We start from the raw sequence: 23,588 nt of genomic DNA on the forward strand, positions 1-23,588 counted from the left end.
TGTGTTTGCTCCACCAAAGCGATGGGTTTGCACCTCCCCTGTTCCCTCTCCTCACCAATAATGCTGCTGCAACTGTAAGCAGGGCCAGTCGTGACGACAGAGAAAAGGCTATCGTTGCCAAGTTGGGGGATGGAGGTTAAAGATGGCGGTGTCTTGGCCTCAGCTCCTCTGGCACTTCCCTCTGGTCATGTGTTCTCCCAGGTCTGACTCATGGTTCTCCTAGTCCTCCAAGAACTGTTCCAGAATCAACAAGCACATCTCCTGTTGCTCCGGCACCTGGGTACTTTCTGCAATGCCCATCACATGCAGCATGGGTGCTCCCGGCCCTTCATTCAGTGTGAATGCATGTTGCTGGCCCCTGCATGCTGGCTGCATGATAAGATCCTTATAAATAAGACCACGATTCTAAAAGAAGACATGGCCGGTGACTTGCTATAAAAATCTGTCAGTACCTGATTCCTCCATGCCGACTAATACGCCATGACTCTGCAGATACTTACACTGAAGAATGAGCCTGCTTGCCCTGGAGCCCATGGGACCCATGGCACACCATAGACTTCAACCGTCCTTAGCAGAGTGGGGACTTGAGACCCTCTGCTTGACTTGGCCAAGAGGCTCTAGGTGAGAACTGGCCACATTTGTGCCTGTGGGCTGCATATTACCCCTCACCGCAACCATGTGCCCAGCCTCTGACAATGGCATCTGCCTTTGCTCCTCATTTGCTCTATGGTTCCCCAAGGGAGCTGGAGCCCTGCCCCGCGCCACAGCCTGCTTGGTTGGGCCCTGACAAGCTGCCCATTGCCATCTGCCGGCTAACATCCTCCTCAAACCTGAATGGGGACACCCATGGAATCAGGAGGCACCCACCTGCCCCGGAGCCCAGCTGCTGCCTAGATGTTGCTGAGGGGCCTCCCTTTGCCTGTCGGGAGCAATCAGATCAGATAAGTGGAAGACACCCTACAGCCGGGTGAGCCTCTCCATTCTAGCTCTGTGTGTCGACACTAGGTGACTTCACTTTTCTGGTGAAAATTCTACCCCAGGCTTCAGAAGCTACAGGGAGTTCTCTCTGCCACCAAGCATGCAGTTTCTAGAATTAGCACCAGGGCTGGCTGGCTTGTTTATTCCTGCTACAATTAAAATGTGCTTCTGGTGCTCAGGCAGTGCTCAAGGGAACAGATCCCATAATTTTAGATCTGAGAAAAGGTAGTTTTGAAACAAACCAACAGACTCCAACTTCAACATGACTTCAAAGGCAAATACCTTAATATATTTCAAAGGCAAACATTAACTTTACTGCAGACATGGTATATTTTAAGGTGACAGAGGCTGAGATATCTATGTGTGAGCAATCCAGAGATCTGAGACTGTTACCTTGCAGCAGTTCCACTGGGATCACATGACCCGCAGTCATCTTGGCCCAGCCCATGTCTGTCATCAATGAAATGACCAGCCACAGTGCTCAAGAGTTGTGGTATGAATGAATGAATGAATAAAACATTAAAGTCTGTAATGCACATGCATGGTGTTCAGAGAGTCTTCAGACCCGGGAGTATGGACACAGAGCTTCTATTTAGCTGAATTAGTATATATTGATATATATCAAATATGTAAATATATAGGTATCAACAATCACAATCACACACTGGCCATCACAATGGTCATTATACAGTGATCATCACACAGTTGTCATCAGACAGTGGCCATTAGACACTGGGTATATATATATATACTGGGTATTGATATATATAATCAGATTGACCACCTTCCCACAGGACCTGAACCTGAGTGCTGAAATAGTAGGTTCATAAAAATATTTTCATCGTCCCCTGTATACTTTCTTCATTTTATCTGCACACACAGTTTCATACATTTCCTCACTCTGCATGTGAAGCCCTTGATCGTCATCATACTAAATGTTCCTGCCCATTCTGCTGTTTGGGTTTGGTTTGTGGTTGTCTTATTATAACATTAAATACAAAGGTTTGTTTAAAGAAGCATTTCCTTCGGCAATTATTGTAAAACCACAGGAAGGCAGAATCTCATTTGTGTGGTTTTTACCCTTTCATCTGAGGAGGGAGGAGGAGGAGGAGGAGGAGGAGGAGGAGGAGGAGGAGGAGGAGGAACACTAGGAAACTCACAAAGGGAGCTTTCATTTTCCTAAACAGTTCTGTAAGTGAAAATTCTATTACAAAATAGACAAAGAGGACTGGTGTGACAACAACAACAACAACAACACACCACAAATATAAACATGATGCAACAGGTGGTGTGAGAAAGGCCAGAGAGGCTGTGGAGAAGATGTGGGCATGATAAGGAAGATGGCTGGCTTCAGCAGGGGCCAGCAGACTTGTGCGAGGAGGATTCGTCACCACAGAACTCTGAAGCAGACTCTGGCCTCTGGCTTTTGCTTTCTGACTGCAGTGAAGCCTCCTTATATTCAGCGCCTTTTCTTAACTTTTACCCTGGTTTGGCCTTGGGAGCCCCTAAAGCATCCCCAGAGAAGGTCGACTCACCCTCTTCCTCAAAAAGGAGGCCCATGTGTGCCTCTGCCTCCGCTTCTTTCTTCCCGCCGTCAAATTTGATCCGCTGAGCAATATTAAAACACCGCTCGTAGAAGTGATTCCTCACCCACTTGTCTTCAGAGTTATCGAAATAGCAGGCCAGAGCGTACAGGTTGTTATAGACCTCTTCATAGTATTCTTCACAAAGAAGGAAAAACAGTGCATCAGAGACACGGCTTGGTTTATATGAACTTGATACTGCAAATTACTTTATATATATATATATATATATATATATATATATATATATATATATATATATATATATACACATAGCCAACTGTCTTGAAAATGAAATCTAATGCACAATGCCATTTATTTTAACTATTAAAATAATTAATCAAAGGATGTGTGTGTAAGACAGGCAACAAATATCTTTCCAAAAAATGCAGACACACCAGAAATTGAGACGTAGTTGGTTGAAATAGGACTTCTTTATACACCAGAACCAGAGTATCTGTTAGCAAGGTTCCCTTTCTCTTGGGAGAGGAGGATAGTGGTGTCACTGAGGGAGAGGAGGGGAGGACAGGACAGGACAGGACAGGGACTATTCCACATTCCAATGATGGGTCTAAAGGCATGGAACACTGAATCCGGGCAAAATCAATGTTTCTAAACTATGACAAAATAAGAGAAAATGAAATAGAAAGAAGGGGAATAGAAGCTCCAAGATACCTTTACCCCAAAGGGGATAACGGGGCTGATATGTACAGGAGACTTAGGTCAGGATGGTCTCCACGCTTCATCCATTTTCTACCAGTGTCTCTAGAAATACGAGTGTGAAGTGTGACGTGACGCTAAAGAGATAGACTGCTATGCTTCTGTTCTGAGATATTTACATTGAGAATGTATACATAGTAGCCATTCTTTTCACAAAAACGTCTGGCAATTTGTTACATGCATCTTTGTACTTTGTATGTCACACCAAGAGTATGCCACTAAACTGTGACCCCCCCTTTGGTGAATGATGCTGCAATAGTGAACTTGAGCAAAGATGTCTCTGTGGTAAGAAACTGTGCCTTGATCCTGTAGGTCAAATGGCCCACACAAGCCTCAAACGTGACATTCTTCCTGCCTCTGCCCACCAAGACCTGACATTAGGGAGTGAGTCACTGTGTTCATGACTAAACTGCTTTAAACAAGCTGTTATGAACAGAGGTCACTGATACCAACTTTTCACTATTACTAGGAGGGTCAGCTCCTAAAATGACCATAAGTGTGGACCATATTGTCTATTAGTATGTTGTATGAAACTAAATGAAAAAGCCTAGAAGAACTAGTCTGAACATACAAAGGCAGCAGCCAAGAGCTGTAAATAAGTCATTTCATTATTTCAAAATCATTTCTTCGTGTATATATGTGTGACTAGAATAGAGTACGTGTATGAGTGTGTTCGTGCGCATATTTGTAGAAGCAGAAGAGGTGTCTTCCTCAGTTGCTTCCTGCCTTATTTCCTTGAGGTTGGGTCTCTCTCTCTGAACCAGAAGCTAGGTTTGCCTGCTTTGCTAAGGCTAGGGAGGCTAGCCATTCATAGTGATCCTCTCGTCTGTGCCCCCACCTAGCGCTGGTGTTACAACGACATTCAGCCATATTCAATATTAGTCAGGGCTTCTATTGCTGCAACGAGACACCATGACCAAAACCTAGTTGAAAAGGAAAGGGTTATTTGGCTCACATTTCCACATCATAGTTCATCACTGAAGGAACTCAGGGCAGGAACTCAAGCAGGGCAGAAACCTGGAGGCAGGAGCTGATGCAGAGCCCATGGAGGGGTGCTGCTTAATGGCTTGCTCCCCGTGGCTTGCTCAGCCTGCTTTCTTATAGAATCCAGAACCACCAGCCCAGGGATGGAACCACCCACAAAACACTGAGCCCTCCGCTATCAATCATTAATTATGAAAATGCCTTATAGTCTGATCTTATGGAGGTATTTTCTCAATTAAGGTTCCCTCCTTTCAGATAACCAGCTTCAAAACAAGTGAGCACACCAGATTTTCCTTGAGTGCTGGGAATCTAACTTAGATCTTTATGCTTCCCAGGCAAGAACTCTCCATAGAGACATTGTTTCCTCAAGATTTTTCTAAATGCCACACATTTTTTTCTTTACAGAAACTTTCTGCAGAAACTTCTCACCTAGTGTGACTAGACTAGTAAAGTATAGCTTAACCAACAGAAACTTCTCACCTGGTGTGCACGGACTAGTATAGTTTATCAAATGTTTCATCTTTACTGATTAGAGTTTCTGTTTACAGACTCAAGTGGATAAGGGATGTCAACTTTCTGTTTTTTAGAAATGTGCATCTAAACATTTTCTGTTTTTAGTAAATGCAACTGTAATTTAAAATATCCGCAACATATTTTTATATGTTTATATATTTTTAAAGTAATCAGTTGTAATTATGTAAGTTCCCAAGATTCCGTATTTAAAAACTGCCAATAAACTGAATTATTTTTTCTGTCACCACATCTGTATTCTTCACAGTCTAAGTAGCCTGTTCTTTTCAAGAGAGTCGCCAGCAGGTGTCACCTGAAGATGAAAGTTCATCATCATGGGTTTGTTATTCAAATGCTATGACCTGTCCTCTAAAGAGGTGATTCTCTGTTAAAGTAAGTTTGAGAAATACTCTTGCAATTTTATCCACTTAGTGAACTAACACAGTACACAAAGGTGTGCACACACAATGCTCTGATAAGTGCTGCAGAATCAGGATGCTTAAGCCCAGAGCTAATTAACCTGGAGTCTTCTAAACTTACTTTATGATGCTTTCCCCATTTTTCTACTTTGCATAAAACTTACATTGTGTGAAGGTCCACTTGAGTCCAACAGATTTGTGTATATTAAATGAATGTTTCCAGAAGATAACGTAGCTTCAATGTTCAACCAAAATTTACAAGTAAAGCGTAAGAGACTTTAGAATTTTGCTGTCACTATTAGTGCCAATTTTTCCACAAGACACTGAGAATAACATTCCAGGTGGCATGGAGAGGACTCCCAGTGGGGACTATGACATGTGTCTGAGACAGGTGTGTTAACCTATGGAAGATGACACCAAAAGGAAGGACTAGATTGCTTTAAATAGTTTGTTATAAAGCAGCAAGTGGTGTTGGTGATTTAAGTAAGCTAATGTTACTGCTGTGCACATCTGCTGAGGCTGAACTGATTCGACAACCACTGTTCCTGCCACAGAAGAGGCAGCTCTGATGTGGATGACCACTGGTACTGCCACAGCTTGGATGAAATGAACTTCACCATGGCCTTCAAGGGTGGATGTGTGAATGGGTGGATGGGTGGATGGATGAATGGATGGATGGGTGGATGGGTGGATGGGTGGATGGGTAGATGGGTGGATGGGTGGATGGATGGATGGATGGATGAATGGGTGGATGGATGGATGGATGGATGGATGGGTGAATGGGTGAATGGGTGGATGGGTGGGTGGGTGGGTGGATAGATGGGAGGATGGGTGGATAGATGGGTAGATGAGTGGGTGGGCAGGTATGTGGGTGGGTGGATGGATGGATGGATGAGTGGTTGGGTGGGTGGGTGGGTGGGTGAGTGGATGGGTGGATGGATGGGGAAGCAGTGAGGACTCTCAGAGTCATTATTTCAGTATTAGCTTCTCACAACCTGAGACTACACACTGTGCACCCTGAGACACTCCTGACAGAACTTTGCATTCTGGCTGCATGCATATATGCCTCAAAACATACACAGGTGTTTTCATATTTGGGATTCATTCAAGCTAACAAAAGCAAAAGTGCAGATGCCATTTTCTGGAGTAATTTTTATTCAGATCTCAGTTTTTCTCTGATAAATTTTAGGTGTGGAGGGTGAAAAATAATGCACAAAGTTCTAAAAACTGATCATACTTTCTGCAATAATTCTAATTTTCTATATTCCAGCAAGGCAAAAGCCATGGCACCTCATAGGAGATAACCCTATGGGTGAACTATTTTGAGCAAAGCTAATTTTCTCCTATTTAGTAAGTACAACCTCATTAGACATGCACAACGAACCACACATTTGAACGGGACCTCACTGGGACCTGGTCTTCTGTGTGTTACTTTCCTTTAACTTGAGCATCCTGTGGCTGGTTATCCCACAGATGCTTTCAGACAGACAGACTGATGCAGCAATGACATGTCACGACATGTTAGGCACTTGGCTCGAGTTCATGCTACTCAAATGAAAGCCCCCAAGTTAAGCTGATGATGAAACTGAACCTTATAAAATAAATAGTGGGCAAAGCTTATCTTGGCTAGTTCTATTTCCGGTGTAAATATCAATTCAGGATTTTGCTCTGATAGTAAAATTTGGGACTTGGCTTTTGTTTGTTTTGTAATAACATAGCATATTGTTTTTGTTTTGTTTTGTTTTCCTTTTTTAAAATTAGATATATTCTTTATTTACATTTCAAGTGATTTCCCCTTTCCTGGTTTCCTCCCTGCAAAAATCCCATAAGTCATCTCCCTCCCCTTGCTCCCCAATCAACCCTCTTCTGCTTCCCTATCCTGGTATTCCCATACATTGTGGTATCCAACTGGTCCAGGAACAAAGGCCTCTCCTCCCTTTGATGTCCAACAAGGCCATCCTCTGCTGTCTATGCATCTGGAGTCATGGATAACTCCATTCGTACTCTCTGGCTGATGGTTTTGTCCCTGGGAGCTCTGGGAGTACTGGGTGGCTCATATTGTTCCTCCTATAGAGATGCAAACCTCTTCAGCTCCTTGGGTCCTTTCTCTAGCTCCCCCATTGGGGACCCTGGCTGAGAGTGTCACCCTCTGTATTTGTCATGCACTAGCAGAGCCTCCCAGGTGACAACTATATCTGGCTCCAGTCAGCAAGCACTTGTGGGCATCAATAATAGTGTCTGGGTTTGTAACTGTGTATGGGATGGATCCCTAGGTGGGGTAGTCTCTGGATGGTCTTTCTCTCTGTCTCTGCTCCACACTTTGTCTCTGTATCTCCTTCTGTGGGTATTTTGTTTCCCCTTCTAAGAAGGCCCAGAGTATCCATACTTTGTTCTTCCTTCTTCTTAGGCATCATTTGCTATCTGAATTCTGTCTTGGGTATTCCAAGCTTCTGGGCTAATACCCACTTATCAGTGAGTGCATACCATGTGTGTTCTTTTGTGGTTGGGTTACCTCACTATTTGCCAGTTCCACCCATTTGCCTAAGAATTTCATGAGTTCATTGTTTTTAATAGCCGACTAGTATTCCATTGTGTAAATATACCACATTTTCTGTATAGTTGAGAGACATCTGGGTTCTTTCCAGCTTCTGGCTATTATAAACAGGGCTGCTATGAACATAGTGGAGCATGTGTCCTTATTACATGCTGGGGAATCCTCTGGGTATATGCCCAGGAGTGGTATAACAGAGTCCTCCAGTAGTATCATGCCCAGTTTTCTGAGGAACCACCAAATTGATTTCCAGAGTGGTTGTACCAGCTTGCAATCTCACCAGCAGTGGAGGAGTGTTCTTCTTTCTCCACATCCTCACCAGCACCGGCTGTCTCCTAAGTTTTTGATCTTAGCCATTCTGACTGGTGTGAGGTGAAATCTCAGGGTTGTTTTGATTTGCATTTCCCTGATGACTAAGGATGTTGAACATTTCTTTAGGTGCTTCTCAGCCACTCAATATTCCCCGGGTGAAAATTCTTTGTTTAGCTCTGTACCCCATTTTTTAATAGGGTTGTTTGGCTCTCTGGAGTCTTTTATAACAGTCAGTTTCTCATGCTTAAATCGTGTTTTGAAAGTTTATCAAAAGACTTCATTTCATGTCAGTTCTGCAGTTCAGAACGCTTCCCACACCATCAAAGACCCCTGGTATCGTACCTTTGGGTTCTGTGTCCACATTATGCCCGGATCTTATGGTCTGAAGCCACCGAGCTCACCATGAGGGCTAGGACTTGGGCTGCCCTCTGCTCTGCATACCTGTCTTCACAACAACTGCAGCAGCGAGCAGATGGGCAGGAAGAATCGCCGACTGACTGACCGTGTAAAGGCCCCCAAGTGAGAGATCATGTTGCTGCGAACAGCACTGGCTTTTCTTGTTTTTCTTTATGTCTATGTTTTTTGTCTTTTTAGTCAGAATGAGGCAGGAAAGATTTGAAATGCCAAATTCTAGAATTTCTTCTCTTTTCTAATAAAAACAACAAATGCCTAACACAGACCTAAAAATGTCAAATGGCAAAGTCCATATAATTTTATCAGAGATTTTCTTAATACTTAATTTTCTTAAATCCTTTAAAGTATTAAGTACATAATACTTTAAATCACCAACTTTATAAAAATAGTGTTAAAATACGGCAAAAGGATGCCTTAAAATTATTTTGTGAAGCATAGGAAATTAACTTTTGAAATTAGTGTTGTGGATTGCGTATTATTTCCCCCTTTCTTCTGAAAAAGTGTCTCACAATTTAGCTGAGGCTAACCCCAAACTGGGAGTAAGCTGTCTCTTTGTCCCAAGTGCTGGGATAACAGTCATAACAGCACCCTAAAAATCACATGCTTTTCATGTCATTTTAAATACTACCATTTTGTGATCCAAGCCAACAGAATCTCATGACAAAACTTTCAAATCCTGCTACATAGATGCTAAAACAAACTAAATCTGTGTGGTTTTCACGTGACATTGCTTTGAAAACTCATCAACATTTATACAACAGAGGGACAAATCAGGATGTGTTTCTTGATGATAGGAAAGGTTTGCACTTGTTGGAAACTTCTGGAGATGTTTGGTAGAACACTGTCTTCCCAGGCATGCAATGACATCTGCAGAATGTCTTTGTAGCTGGTCAGCCTGGCGCCCAGTCATTTTGTCCTTAAAGCGGCTCAGTGGAACTAGTTGGATTGCCGATTTCTCTTAATGTATCAGATTCATAGGGCAACACTTTTGCCATCTTCCCTGGGGTGCATCCCCACATCCCAGCGCCTACCTTTCCTCTCTGCAGCCTCGGCCCTGGTCAGGTAGTGGTAGAAATTGTCCAACTTGTCCGGCTGGTCTTCCAGAGGCCTCTGCTGCCAGAAGAGGGACCGCGCCTGCGCAGCTTGACGAAGTTTGTCCCACTGCTCCATCAGGGCAAAGAGCTCGGTGAAGGACTTGTGGAAGCCGTCTCGCAGCATGTCCACACAGACGCTCTTCTTGTATGAGTTCCTGTGCCTGGGAACAAGAGCGGAACACCAAACGTTTTAGACGCCGAGAGGGGCTCCCATTCTCTAAAACCCGTAAGTCAAGACAGGTTTTCTTACCCATCTTCCTCAGCGAGAGCATGAAAACTATCAAGAGATCTTTGCAGCAAATCAAGCAACTCCGTTTAAGAAGGATGCTGGGAGCTTACCTATAGTTATGTTAACGTAACCGTACCTCCGACAAACAGATTACTTAACTATTCAAAGGTTTTTCATGCACACAGACATATACACACAGCTCCACCCCCACCCCACCCCCCACACCTACCCTTGCTCAAACCAACCAACCTATCAGCAGACCAAACAGACCTGCCAGCCAAGTAAGAAGACCAACAGGAAAAAAAACTTGTTACTGAATATTAAAAATCCCTTAATTTCTCTATTATGTAGTTCTACAATCTGTTATTGGAATTTGATTATCTTCAATCAATCATGCTTCTGCATTTAATGTTTTAAACAATTACTTAAATACCATAGTAGATATATACAGAGCTATTTACAGATAGGATCAAATGAGTGGTTTGATAATTCAATTATTAAGTAAGTAGATAAACAAATAGAAATTCATTTCCTAGTGAATTTGGAAATTTGGAAAACTGAGACAGGAGGATTGTTCTTTTGAGTTCAGCCTGGGCTACTAGTATGAGCCTGTCTCAAAAGATTAAACCAAAATAAAAACCACCTAACACATACTTTATTGTTCATTAGCAGGGATAAAGCAACAGATGACTCTCTGATGTATTTATCCTACAAATCCCTACTGGCTTTCTCGATGAAATACCTATTTTTTCCATTTTCTTATGTGTGTTGTACACATATGTGCATTGTGCATTGTTTGCCTGTGTGTGCAGGTACAAACGCATGTGTGTCTGCAGGTGGAGGCCTGCAGTTGATGTGAGGGACATCTACGATCACCTTTGAGTCTTATTCTTGGAGGCAGGGTCTCTAAGACTGACCCAGTTCTTACAGACACAGCTAGTTTTCCCAGCCAGTTTGCTCTGGAGACTCTGTCTCCATTCTCTGAGTTAGAGGCAGTTAGAGGCAGGTGGATACACTCCTTGGCATGTATGTGAGTTCTAGGGATCTGAACTTCAGTTCTTACACTTACATGACAAGTGATTGAACTTTGAGCCCCAAAACTCAGCCATCTCTGCAGTCTCTCTTCCTCCGGAGATGTACTGTTCTAGGCCAAATAGATTCAGTGCCCTTGTGAAATCTGTATGGCGGCTCAAGGGAAGACACAGGCAACAACCAAACAGACACATAACAACAGTGATTGAAAATGTTTATTTAAGAATTACATGTGCTGCCAGGTGTGGTGGCACTGGTCCTTAATCTCAGCACTCAGGAGGCAGAGGCAAGCAGATCTCTGTGAGTTTGAGGCCAACCTGATCTACATGCTGAGTTCCAGGCCAGCCACAGCTTTGTAGAAAGATCCTGTCTGATAACAAACAAACAAACAAAACAAACAGAGAACAACTATGGGGTAGTTACTGTTTAACCAAAAGAACAATTAGGTCCTGAAGATAGTTTCATGTAAAATATGTTATGTTCTTCCTTTAAAAGAGACAGTTCAGTCATTGACCTGATGTGACACTCACTACTGGCAATACAGGCTTGAGGGTCAGTGGAATCTGTTTGATTGCTCAGAATCAGGAGTCCTGACGTGGAGCCCGACATGCCCTGACATCCCTACCAGAACATCCCTAAGTTCTGGCCCAAGTAAAAGCCTGTGTTAACATCGGTCCTAACCACACTGCGGAACTCCTCTGGAAACCCATGAAGTACAGTGTGTGCTCTGGGAAGTATAAACCCTGTGGTGGTTGGTTCTCACCTTCTAGCTGTGCACTGGATTCACTGGTGGAGGTTTGAAAACAATGGTGCACACACAGATTGTGCAGGCCCCACCCACCAAGGACATCTCTTGCAGTGGCCCTGCTTAAGCATGGAGGAAGCCTCAGTGTGGTGAGACTCTAAGGTTGCTAAGGCCAGGAGTGACAGAGCTAGCCACTGAGGAGCCTGGATCGGGACTGCGTTAACAGGATGCACCTGCGTATAGTTATTATTATTGTGGTGCTGGGGGTGGAACACGGAGTCTTTGAGCATGCTAGGCATGCATTCCTCCCGGAGCTCCACCCCACCCACATGACCGCTTTTGAGAAGTGTCTGGAGGATCGTCCTACGTCTACTTGAACTTCAGTCCTCTGCCACCTGACGACCAGACTATTACAGGGATCGCTGACAGAGAGTAAAGAAACTATCTTCCTATACCAAAAAACCGAGAGCCATCGTGTGATTCTAGGAGATTAAAAGAGAAGACTAATGAATAATTTCTGTTTCCTTCAATGTCCTCTGATCCAGTGAGCAAGGCACGGAAGGGAAGGGTCAGGAGTGAGCCTGGGAATGGGCCACATCCCCTTCCTCTCCTCCCACTCCCTCAAACTCTAGGCGAGCTGGAGATGGAACTTGGTTTCCTGTAATGTCCAGAAAACTGGGGTGGAGGTCAACTGCACGCGTCTCTTGTGGGATGCATGAAGATATGAGGACAGCCACCACCTATATCCTTGCCCACCTCCCTGAGCGCAGGGCAGATGGAACAGCCCCTGTCGGGTTCCAAGCAGAAGACAGCTGGCCCTTTAATTTCTCAAGGACCTAGGACAATAGGAGAGGAACAGCATAGCATCCCAGGTGCTCTGTGTGCCTTACTGAAGGTTTGGGACACAGAGGACCACAATTCCTGCCACGTTGTTTCAAGCAGCAGCAAGGTTTGTATGCAAAAAAGGCTGTCTGTAGGCGGTTCCTGAGGACAGACACAAGACACAAGCTGTACTGGAGAGATCTGGCAGCTCAGGCTAGCTCATCTGCAGCTGATGGCGACGCTCACCCAGGTGCATTAGAGATGGCCACCTCAGCAGGAGCGCATAGCTTGGGAATACACTCAGTAAGAGAGTTTGCCTTCCGCTGTCTCAGAAAATCAAAGCTTCTAGAGTTTTGCTAATGGCGCATAGTGGAAGGTCTGGCTGAGTGGCCTGGTGGATTCAAGGCTGGTATCTCTGGGATCATCTTGTTCTTTGTGCCTCGCTGATCACTATCACCTTGCTACAAATCGCTTTTACTTTTAAGGTGAGAAGAAAGACTGTTGGGTGGCAAGGCTTTCCTTATCTGTGGGGATAAAGAAACAAACAAAACCATTCCTGTAAATAGCAGCTCCCCATTTATGCCTCACTGGTCAGAACTGTGTCAAATGCTACCCTGCTAGGCTGCGAGCGGTCTGCAAACCAATGCGGCCTTTGGTTGTTGTCTTGCTCAAGAAAGGAGGATACTGCCTCAGATACATGGAGGATAATGCCTCAGATACACGGAAGATACTGCCTCAGATACACGGAGGATACTGCCTCAGATACATGGAGGATACTGCCTCAGATACATGGAGGATACTGCCTCAGATACACGGAGGATACTGCCTCAGATACACGGAGCCTACTGCCTCAGATACACAGAGGATACTGCCTCAGATACACAGAAGATACTGCCTCAGATACACGGGGGATACTGCCTCAGATACACAGAAGATACTGCCTCAGATACATGGAGGATACTGCCTCAGATACATGGAGGATACTGCCTCAGATACACGGTCGCTCAAAGATAACTCTCTGATGTGTTGGAACTAAAGCTGAACTTTCATATACTTTTTCATTTGTGGGATCCAGTAATTCTACTCCCTTTTGGCTCCCACGGTGCATGCAATGTTGTTTAGTTTGGTTTTGTTTTTCTGTTATAGGAGCAGAGGGAGGGGAAGTGGCTTTTGAATTTTGAGTAATCTGAGAAAGACCACCACACTGGTCTGGCTTTATATGAGGGACAAGATTAGGTTTTGACACTAGGGAGGATTAAGGCTGAGGACCAGGAATTAAATGAAGTTATAAAAAAGTAGGCGTAGAGTCTGTGACTCTGAACTTCACACCTGCTCCAACAGTGGGATGGAGGAGGACAGGCCTGGAAGCTTCGAGGAGAGATGGAGGGCTCTGCTGGCCAGGCCTGGGAAAGGCTGTGGGACGGAAACCAGGGCAGAGGAGGGGGAAAAAACTGTTGGTTCCACAATGTATTTAGGTGATGGCATGACTGGTGACTGGTGTTACCAGCAAGAAGCAGATTGATAATGAAATGGCTTGTATTCTAAAGAGGGGAAACAAATGGTCGAACAGACTTTAAAAATAATTAACTGGAGTTTGGGGGATCTGAGGGTACACGTGATTGGCAGCTCAGAAGGCAGGATTAGAGAGGTCTCAGAGGACCGAGGCTGGAACTCCAACCTCTCTTGACTAAGAGATGCCACCGTTGTGTGTTGGTGGCTCTCACCATGTGAGTGAGAAGACCTCCTGGGTCAAACATAAAGAGAAGTGAAATGCTGGCCTTAAACACTAAGTGGGGCATCTGGGCGAGCCCCTCCTGTGAGGTCGGCTGAGAGACAGATGCAGGCGAGCATCCTGGGCCTTCTTTGTTGGCCTTGAGAGATGGAAGAGGGAGGTACCTCAGTTGCTGGAGGAAGCTGTCCAGCAGCAAGCTCCCCCTCCACAGCTGGCAGCCTTCTAGACTATGTGGAAATAACCAGCCCCACTGGGGATAAGATTTCCGTGGGTCAAGAAGTTTAATAAATTAATCAGGGCCGTTTTAGCAAAAGGGTGAGTATTGGGGTAAAGTGCTGACCCCAGGCACTGTCTTGGGAAACACGGGAGGTAAGCAGAACTGTGGCTCAGTCAACGAGGCAATGGCGTCCTAGGAACACTGTTGGGGCTACTCTTGCTATCCACCGTCTGTTAAGGGTCCTATTCCTTCTGGACCATGTTCTCTCCTAATTTCCACCTAATTAGTTACCAAATATCCTCCCAATAAGGCCATTTCCGCTTAATTTAGTTGAGATCACTTGCTGCTCCCTATGGCCCCAAACCCTCAGAGCGCCACAGAAGGCTGGACTCAGATGATTGTTGAGATGGCTTTCAGCTTCCAAACACCCACGAGATACAACTGACATCCATTGCAAAACTATCTAGTGAGTGTTCGTATGGACGCTCTCCACAAAGATGCTCTAACAGGCCATTTCAATATGCAGCTGTAACCGCTGACGTTCGATTTGGCACATATGTTTACACATGTGTAAACATACGTAACATAAAAGAAGCCCTGTTAATAATACCCAGGATGAAGAAAAATCTGTGATGCCAACTTACTCACTAGATTCCTATTCAGATCTTCACAGTTGATGTAAATTATTTACGTGCCACAAATCCTTATTTATTAACATGCCTTGGTTGTTTGGAAGTAAAAGTGTACGTCAGTTCTTGCTAGTATGTCTGAACTCTTCAAATTTCTGTTTCTTAACAGACAACTGTAGCCAAAGTTCACTTGCTTTGTGGAAATGTTTGTTTATCTTAACTATTAAGACAAGAGAATCTTGTCATCATTTTAATCAGTTTCCTTTGGGACCTGATCGTTTTACTCCTCAAATTTAGTGACACGCCGAAACATTTGTGAATATTGGTCTAAACTGAAATATGTTGCTTTTAGGCATCAGATGAAAAATGTATACAAGGGGGAAATGAGAATTCCAGGAACCCCTGAAGGGGTTTGATAGTATGGAATCTGAGGACAGTGCTCACTGAGAATAAGGGGTATGCAAATAAACGTGAGGCCATTCCAGACCACAGCAACCGCCTAACATGTGTTCCCGGGGGTGATCACCAGGCACATGAGGCATCTGTGCCTTATCAGCTACATCAACCCAACGGACGCTAGAGGGTCATCCGAGAGGAGGGAACCTCAGCTGAGAAAACTGCCTCTGTGAGACTGGCCTGCAGACAAGCACGTAGGGTACTTCCTTAATTAGTGATTGATGTAGGACAGCCCAGCCCATTGTGGGTGATCTCACCCTTGGGTGGCCTGGAAAGCAAGCAAAGCGACCTATGGAGAGCAGGCCAGTGAGCAGCACCCCTCAGTGGCTTCAGCGACAGAAATCCTAAGATACCAGGGTAGGATCTGCAACTGGGGAATGGATTTTAAAACTAGTTGTAATCTAATAGGTTACACCTAGTTTCAAAATGGGGTCTACTGCTATTTAAAGGCACCACTCAATGGTGATCTGGTTAGCTATTTTAATTTGCATCAAAAATCCCCTGAAATATCGGTGTTGCCCAAAGCCATAGAAGCTTGAAAGGGGCGGAGCTGAGATTCACACACAGCTCTCTGCCCCTGATTCATATTTTTTCCACTCCCCCATATTCCCAACAGTTACATTGACAACTTTAGCCTTCTTCGTCTTCTCTATAGTGTTCTGCTTGTTTGCATTGTTTATTTAAAATTTTGATATATTCTGACAACTATAATGCAATATGCTGTTTGAATCATGTTGTCTTTATTTGAGCTCATCTGTGTTCAAATTGGACCAGGAAAGGTGACCAGAGTCACTCCAAGACCCTCCTAGAGGATCAGCCTTCTCAAACGGAGGGGCTGGCAGGTGACAGCATCCGTGACAAACAGATTAGATAGCCGAGTCTCATTCAAGGGTATAAAGGAAGCAACTAGTAAACAGTTAATAAGAACGAAAACCAAACCCTTCTACAATCGGAACTGGTAAAGGGAGGAAGCAGACAGGTAGGGTCTGCTTTTTCTCATTGCACATCAGTGTGAGTGAACTAAAGATGGACTTTTAAAACCTCAGTATCATCACCTTTCCATATATGTGGGTGATAAATGTATCGTGTTTCTTTATGGGCTAAACTGGAATCACGCTATCAGAGTGAACCTTCGCATTCAGAGATCTCCAGCACAGTTCAATAAGGAAAAAGCATACTTTAAAACAAGATCATAAAAATTTTATTTAATTCGACAAAGATAAACTTGAAAGATCTGTAAGAGCTCATCAAAAGTCAGGCTAATACTTTTATTCCATTAAGTTAATATTTATAAGCCACTAGTGGGATATCTGTCGGTTTTAACAGTCTTACACTCATATTGGAGGGATAAATGTTATTGGAATCACCTGCGGGATAATTACCCTGACTTAATGAATACTGAAACAGCTTCAGTTAATATAATTTACACGAAATAAAGTGAACTGCTATTCTTACCTCTGCTTTTCAGTGTAGGTAGATATTACACACGGTCAAAATGGAGCGAAAAGTTATTTCCATGCACACAAATACTGATACCAATTGCATAAGTGCCTTGGGTCTGTTTCAATACTTTTTTTTTTTTGTAATTTTTTTCTCCAAAAGTTAAACAACAACAGCAACAACAAACATTGGGAAGCAGTTCTCTACAGATACATAAAGCTAGAGTAAAGAGGCAAAAGGAAACAATTCATAGCTCTTAGAAAGGCTTTACTTTAAAATGGATGGAATTCAGTTAACAATGATAGCATTTATTATCTGAATGTCTGCTTTGAACAATTCTTGGTCACAGTGATGACTAATACTGACAGAGAATCATCCTATATATACAAAACATACTGGAAAGTGATAAATGAACGGGGGTAGCGCTTTGAATGGCTTTTATTTTATTTTCCATGTACTTCCAAATATAGTCAGATACAAAGTTTTAACATTAAACAAAAACAAACAAACAAATAAGCCAACAAGCAAACCAACCAAACATCCCTCCCTTTAAAACAGCACAGGGGTTTCCAATGAGTTGACTGGTCTCTGGGGGCATCTACTGGAAATTTAGCAAACTGCAGTCACATCATGTAAATCTGATAACTTTGATTCATCTTAATACAATATATTATTTTAATTGATATGCAAACAAGGTGCTACCCAAATAATATACATGTAAAGTTATGCGTGGCATCCTAGCTGATCCACTCGACAGGAACTAGGGGAAGCGGTCTATGAGTCCAGAGAACCCCCCCCATTGCTAGGGGAAGCGGTCTATGAGTCCAGAGAACCCCCCCATTGCTTCAGAGGAATGCTGATTAAGTGGCACATTAGGCCGACGTTTTCAAATCATTTAGTTCTGGGAGAATTGGGGCGCTATTTCAACAGTAGGCAAGCATACCTAGTAGGAAAATGCGAGCACTTTGCAACTGTGGCATGTTCTCAGAAACCCACGGTGGGTATCTGTATGTCCTCTAATTACAAATTAACGTTGCAGTTTATTCTCTATATGGTTAAGTTTAGCCCTTCCATGTTAATATCTTGAAAAGCAGAATTTTGGTATGCTTAAATTTAAAACTCTCTTTAATTATGACTAGTCATTATAATTTGAATTATTCATTAGGAATAACATGACTGATTCTTCTAGACATTTCAAAACGTGAAGAATAATGCACGTATTTTTAAATATACATTTCAATAAAGAACTTTTCATGCTATTTTATTTATGACTAATCGTGTGGTAAGAATTTTAATGGCATAATTATAATCACAATCTCTATTCTTTATAAAGTTTATGGATGTATATTTAAAATAAAGTTTTAAAAATAATTTTGGAGGTTTAAGTATTGTGTTATGTCATCTATCATTACATATTTTACATGTTATCATAATTTTGGGTAAATTCTCTTTACAATGATAAAATAATTAGCACCTAGCATGTGTTAGTTTATGCGTTTTTGAAAAATCTCTTCAGAATCACCACCTAAATAAGTGTGGTATTATCATTATGTAAGCTTTTAAAAAATGAAAATAAAAATATTACAATTAGAATATAGCTATTAATATAACAGAATATTTTGTTTCAGTTTAGATTTAGACTCAATTAGGTATCTAGGGTAACCTGCTAATTTAAAAATAAATAAAATCTACCACATGGACAGCGAATAGAAATGGTATATAATTCTTTAAGCAGTTATAAGTTTACAGATTTGAATCTTTGGAAAAACTGTTATGCATGCAAGTTTTGATCTACATTTTTAAAAAATGCAAATTCATATCTATTAATAAAGTAGAAAGCATAAAGCTTCAACATTTTCACAGCACAGGTACAAATAGAAATGTTATTTGAAAAATTCAACTTAACCCAAGCACATCTTTCTTTTTTCCTTTTTAAATTTTTTAAAAAAGAAACCTAGCAATAAGGTGGGACTATTACTAATATAGTTCTTTTGATGGACAATACAATATTTAAAGACATTGTTAACAAAAAAAATCCTCCCAACAAGAATTTCTTTCTAGACGGGTAACTTCATTTTAGAATACATAAAATATTTCTGTAGCATGAAACAGAAGTTAAGTTACATTCTGTCATTAGAACTGACGTTTGGCATTCAGTGCAGTGACTCTGGTGGGACCCGGGATTGTTTATCAACCCAGCGATGTCTTGCTAGCCATGATTATGAGACATCACAGGAGGATGGATTTGACTCAGCAGGTGGCACAGGATGGCTTCGAATGGCTTTAGATAGTTCTCTTAATAAGATAAAGGTATTTTAAAATGTATTGATCCAAATGATGCCCAAGAAGAAAGAAGGAGTGGCCCCTGGCCCTGGAAAGGCTCAGTGCAGCAGTATAGGGGAATACCAGGACAGGGAAGTGGGAACGGGTGGACTGGGAACAGGGGGAGGGAAGAGGGCTTATGGGACTTTCAGGGAGGGGGGATCCAGGAAAGGGAAAATCACTTGAAATGTAAATAAAGAATATATCAAATAAAAATAAAATAAAATGTATTGATCACACTAAAAATGATTTACTCAAATAATTTCCATTTGCTCAAATCTTTGAATCACAGTGACCACCATTAGTTGAGCACAAATCAACAATGCACCCAGCAACAGCACAGAATTAGTTATCCACAAAAGCTGTCACCCAGAATTCTACCAGCAGACATCTTTTTTTGCTAAAAAATAAAATCTCAAAACTTAGCCACATTTTCACAAAGTTTCTTTGGGAGTTTCAAATTAAAAAAAAAAAACTGGAAGATACCCTTTATATAAGTCTCCAGATTTGTATGCGATCTAATTACTTGCAAACCTTCCTGAGAGGGTCAGGGTCAAACTCCCTTACAGAAGAGCAGCATCTGTGGAAGATCAGGCAAACTGAGCTGTGCACCGAATACCGTTTTAAAGGGCTGAGTTTTAAGCTAGAATTAACACCTTTGGATAAAAGGAGAAGCCACAGAAATTCATGGTGTTTTGGTTTGTTTGGGTTTTTTTGTTTGTTTTGTTTGTTGTGGTTCAAATGACACTGTAATTTTCAAGCCTTGGAAAGCCAACAAAGAAGTACAGTTTTTAAAGTGACTTTTAGTGAGAAAAAAGAACTCTGAGTAAGTAATATAATTTTATTATATTGTGTCCGGATAAACTTTAGATATGAAGTAAGAATTAATTTCATATATCATGACAACAAACACACAAAAAGTATTAACGTTGCTACAGCAACTGAATACTTTTGTGTAAATTAATCCGATAATTTGTGTTATCATAAAACTCCACAGAATATTGTATCTACCATTTTTAAATGTAATTTTTTGTGTCCTGCACAATTTTTGAAATCATAAGGTTTGGGATTGTTTTTCTCAAAAAAGGTTCTCCCAGAACAAAACCACACTTTCTTTATTTCAGCTTTCATCTCTATAAATAAAGCAATTGGTTTTCCTTGTAAGGCGAGTGAAATAGGAAACAGTGAAAAGAGAAAGCCAGAGGGCCGATCTTAGGGGGCAACCTGGGCCTTTCAACAAAGGCACGACCTTGCCACGCCCTTCTTTCTGGTCCTGCTTGGCTGCTGTCAGGGAGCATGCCTCACACTTTGCCTGTGCCAGAGTTTCTGAGTTTTGCAAGTAAAATTCTGTTCCTTGCACTCTTGCTGGGAGGCGTGAGAGTCTGTGGTTTGCACCTTCCCATTAAAAATGTATTGTATTTTTTGAAATTATTCACCCCGCCTTTTATCCAGATCGTGCCTTTGAAAGGAGGAAGTGGATGGATGATGAATGGAATAATTCATGGCTTCCCATTAAATATGAAACTTTCTTTTGCAGAGTTTAGAAAATGAAGTTCTACATAATGTACAGAAGTTGATTAGAACTTTTTCTACATCTCTTTTTTTTTTTGAAACCTTTCGCATAAAACAACTACATGAAGAGGTTTCTCTGTGAAAGGAAAAGCAATCTATTCTTTATAGTTTCAGGCTCTCTGTTTTTGTGTTTCTTCTGCCTCTAAACACACACACACACACACACACACACACACATACAAGGCAGTTGTACTCACAGTTATGCACACACTCGTACACACACTTCTTTAGGTTCCTGAAAAGCATTAAAATGATGTCAGGAAACGTGTCCATGGGGCTCTTCGGTTGACAAGTACTTAAGAGAAATGTGACACCCTTAAAACACAAAAGGAAAAAGTACATCATTTAAAAAATGACAGCAAAACATTATTCATGCTCTTTAGTATGAAAATAAATAGAAAAACTTGCATTTTGATTTTTCCTATTCTGACATTTCTTCTAGTGAGGTGATGACATTTGTCATGAAAACTGAACAAGACCTCATCTCTTCAGAGCCCCCTCAGTCCCTCAGCCTTCTCTCCGTCTCCCTCTCCCAGGGACGCTGCTAACTTTAGCACCATTGTCCCCTCTCTCTTTCTTCCTTTTCCTTTTGAAAAATGAAGTTTCTTATGAGCTTAGGCTCATTTCACCATTGTTGTTTTGTATTTTTTGGGTAAACTGAGTAAAGAGACCTGTCCCATCTGAACGTTCAAGGGCGGCGACAAAGCCCACGTTCGCAGTTCTAGGGGCCACCCCACGGCTGTCACAAGCATCCTTTATCTCTCCCACACGGAAGGTAGGTTCAGAGTGTGTTTTCCCTTGTCAAAATGAAGGACAGAGTTATAAGTCACGTGGAGAAAACCTTCCTATTTTGTGCTCTTTGATTACCATTACAAAGAGATGAGTACCAGAGAGAGAGAGAGAGAGAGAGAGAGAGAGAGAGAGAGAGAGAGAGATGATGCTCCTCGCCGGCCCAGAGCATGAGGGATCAAACTTCCAGAAAGCGGTGAAAGCCGCAATAATCAAAACCACAGACACTGATCGGACTGACGCTCCGTCAAGACAGTGTCTGGGTGAGGCCACTTGCCCTAAATATCAGGATGAACTTATTGCGGCTATCGTGAATATCTAGAAAATTACTAGTTAGGACTAACAACATTTAAAATCAAGTTTTGTATTAACAAGAGTGATGCAAAACACGGAGGCGGTATCTTTGGGAATACAAAACAGTGCTGAATTCAAACTTTAAAAAAAAAGTACATAAAATAACAGGCAGGGAGCTTGCCTTCTCCTTCTAGTTTCCGCACAACACTGAAAATGCTAACAGGAGGCAAGCAGGCAGCCTTCATTGCGTGATCTACAGCACACAGAACAGAACTCAAGCAGACAGCAAGGAGAAGAGCAGAGGGCTCAGAGGTTTCTAAACGGACGGATCACTGAGAAATACGGCAGGTGGAAAAAAAATGCACCAGATGCCACGGCTCCGAAACGTACAGAATCAACAGGACAGTGAAGACAAAGTGATCAAGGGTTTTCTCTCAGAAAGTTACAGATACAGTAAAAGAAAAATTACATGGCTAACACATACCCATCTGAAGGGGATAACAGACTCAAGCCAGCTGGTGACTGGATCCCAAGAGCTGTGTCTGAAAACTGTTCAGCAAGTTAATGTAGAACATGGATTCATTTCTAAATCATACAAGACTGTTTTTTTATTAAAATTGACTATGTAATAGCTACACTGGAAATTTCATGAGCTGGTATCATGCACGGCGTATCATCTGAGCAAAGGTTCCCTTCTCACACCCTCATTGCCACGGAATAAAAGCAGCCGAAAGCAAACACACAAAAACGTTTACTTGCAAACGCATGAAGACATCTCTAATTTATTCACTGCTTCAAAGTGAAACCCTTTATGGACACTTGACATCTTTGGGATTTTGAAGATGCCCAAACATTGCATCCCTGAGAAACAAGCATCCTCGGGTCAGAAGGACGCTTTCCACAGGAGTGTTGTGAAAATAGGGAGTGGCCGCTCTGAGCGATTAAGGAGCTTTCAATTCAGGGTGACAGAAAACAATTCTGAAACAGACACAGTGAAATTAGCCCAAAGACAGAGCAAGGGAGAACACAGCAAGAGTGAACGGAAAGATAATAAAATAGAGGGAGGTGTGTGTGTGTGTGGGGGGTCTCACAAAATAAACAGCTGCTTATATAAAAGACAGAGAAGTCGCTGCGAACCTTATCAAGAATGAGGCAGGAGCACAGAAGCAGATGCAGCTGTGCACAGCAGCCACACAGCCCTAATTACAGCAACAGCCGTCGTCTTTCATGTACAGACGCTGATGCAACGCTTGGCGTATAATTATCTGATTTAAATCTCCCAATGTTTTCTATAAAATTGTAGGGCAGGAAAAGAAACATTACAGGTTAACCCTATGATTTAGATGAAAATGTACACACACAGAGAGAAAGAGAGAGACAGAGAGAGAGACAGAGAGACAGAGAGACAGAGAGACAGAGAGAGACAGAGACAGACAGAGAGAGAGAGAGAGAGAGAGAGAGAGAGAGAGAGAACAAATCAAAGCTATACCATGTAAGTAGGTTTTACCCCAGAATTAAAGGATAGAAAATCTAGTAACTTTATTATCATCTCAACAAATTTTTTGTTCACCTCAGAAAAAAAACAGAAAATTATTTTAAAATGTTAAAAACCCATAATGTCTAAGAAGAGTAAAAACTAAGGAAACTTTTTGTTGGCAATATGTATCTATTAAAAACATATGGGGGAAAAACCCTTCACGTTTTGCAGTATACTGGGGAACCCTCGAGACAGGTATGTGGGGAA

At 42.2% G+C, this 23,588-nt stretch overlaps 1 protein-coding gene across 1 annotated transcript in view; it reads right to left on the bottom strand.

The window, feature by feature from the left end:
* Nucleotides 1-23,588, bottom strand: part of Ttc29 (tetratricopeptide repeat domain 29) — a 173,862-nt gene that overhangs the window by 136,089 nt on the left and 14,185 nt on the right. Inside the window, exons 3-4 of the mRNA XM_052167098.1 lie at nt 9,503-9,726; nt 2,514-2,699 (exon numbers count right to left, since the gene is read on the bottom strand). Coding sequence (XP_052023058.1) covers nt 2,514-2,699; nt 9,503-9,726 — 410 coding nt within the window. The remainder of the gene's footprint in view (nt 1-2,513; nt 2,700-9,502; nt 9,727-23,588) is intronic.

This window comes from Apodemus sylvaticus, chromosome 21 (assembly GCF_947179515.1).
Source record: "Apodemus sylvaticus chromosome 21, mApoSyl1.1, whole genome shotgun sequence".
NCBI classification, from domain to species: domain Eukaryota; kingdom Metazoa; phylum Chordata; class Mammalia; order Rodentia; family Muridae; genus Apodemus; species Apodemus sylvaticus.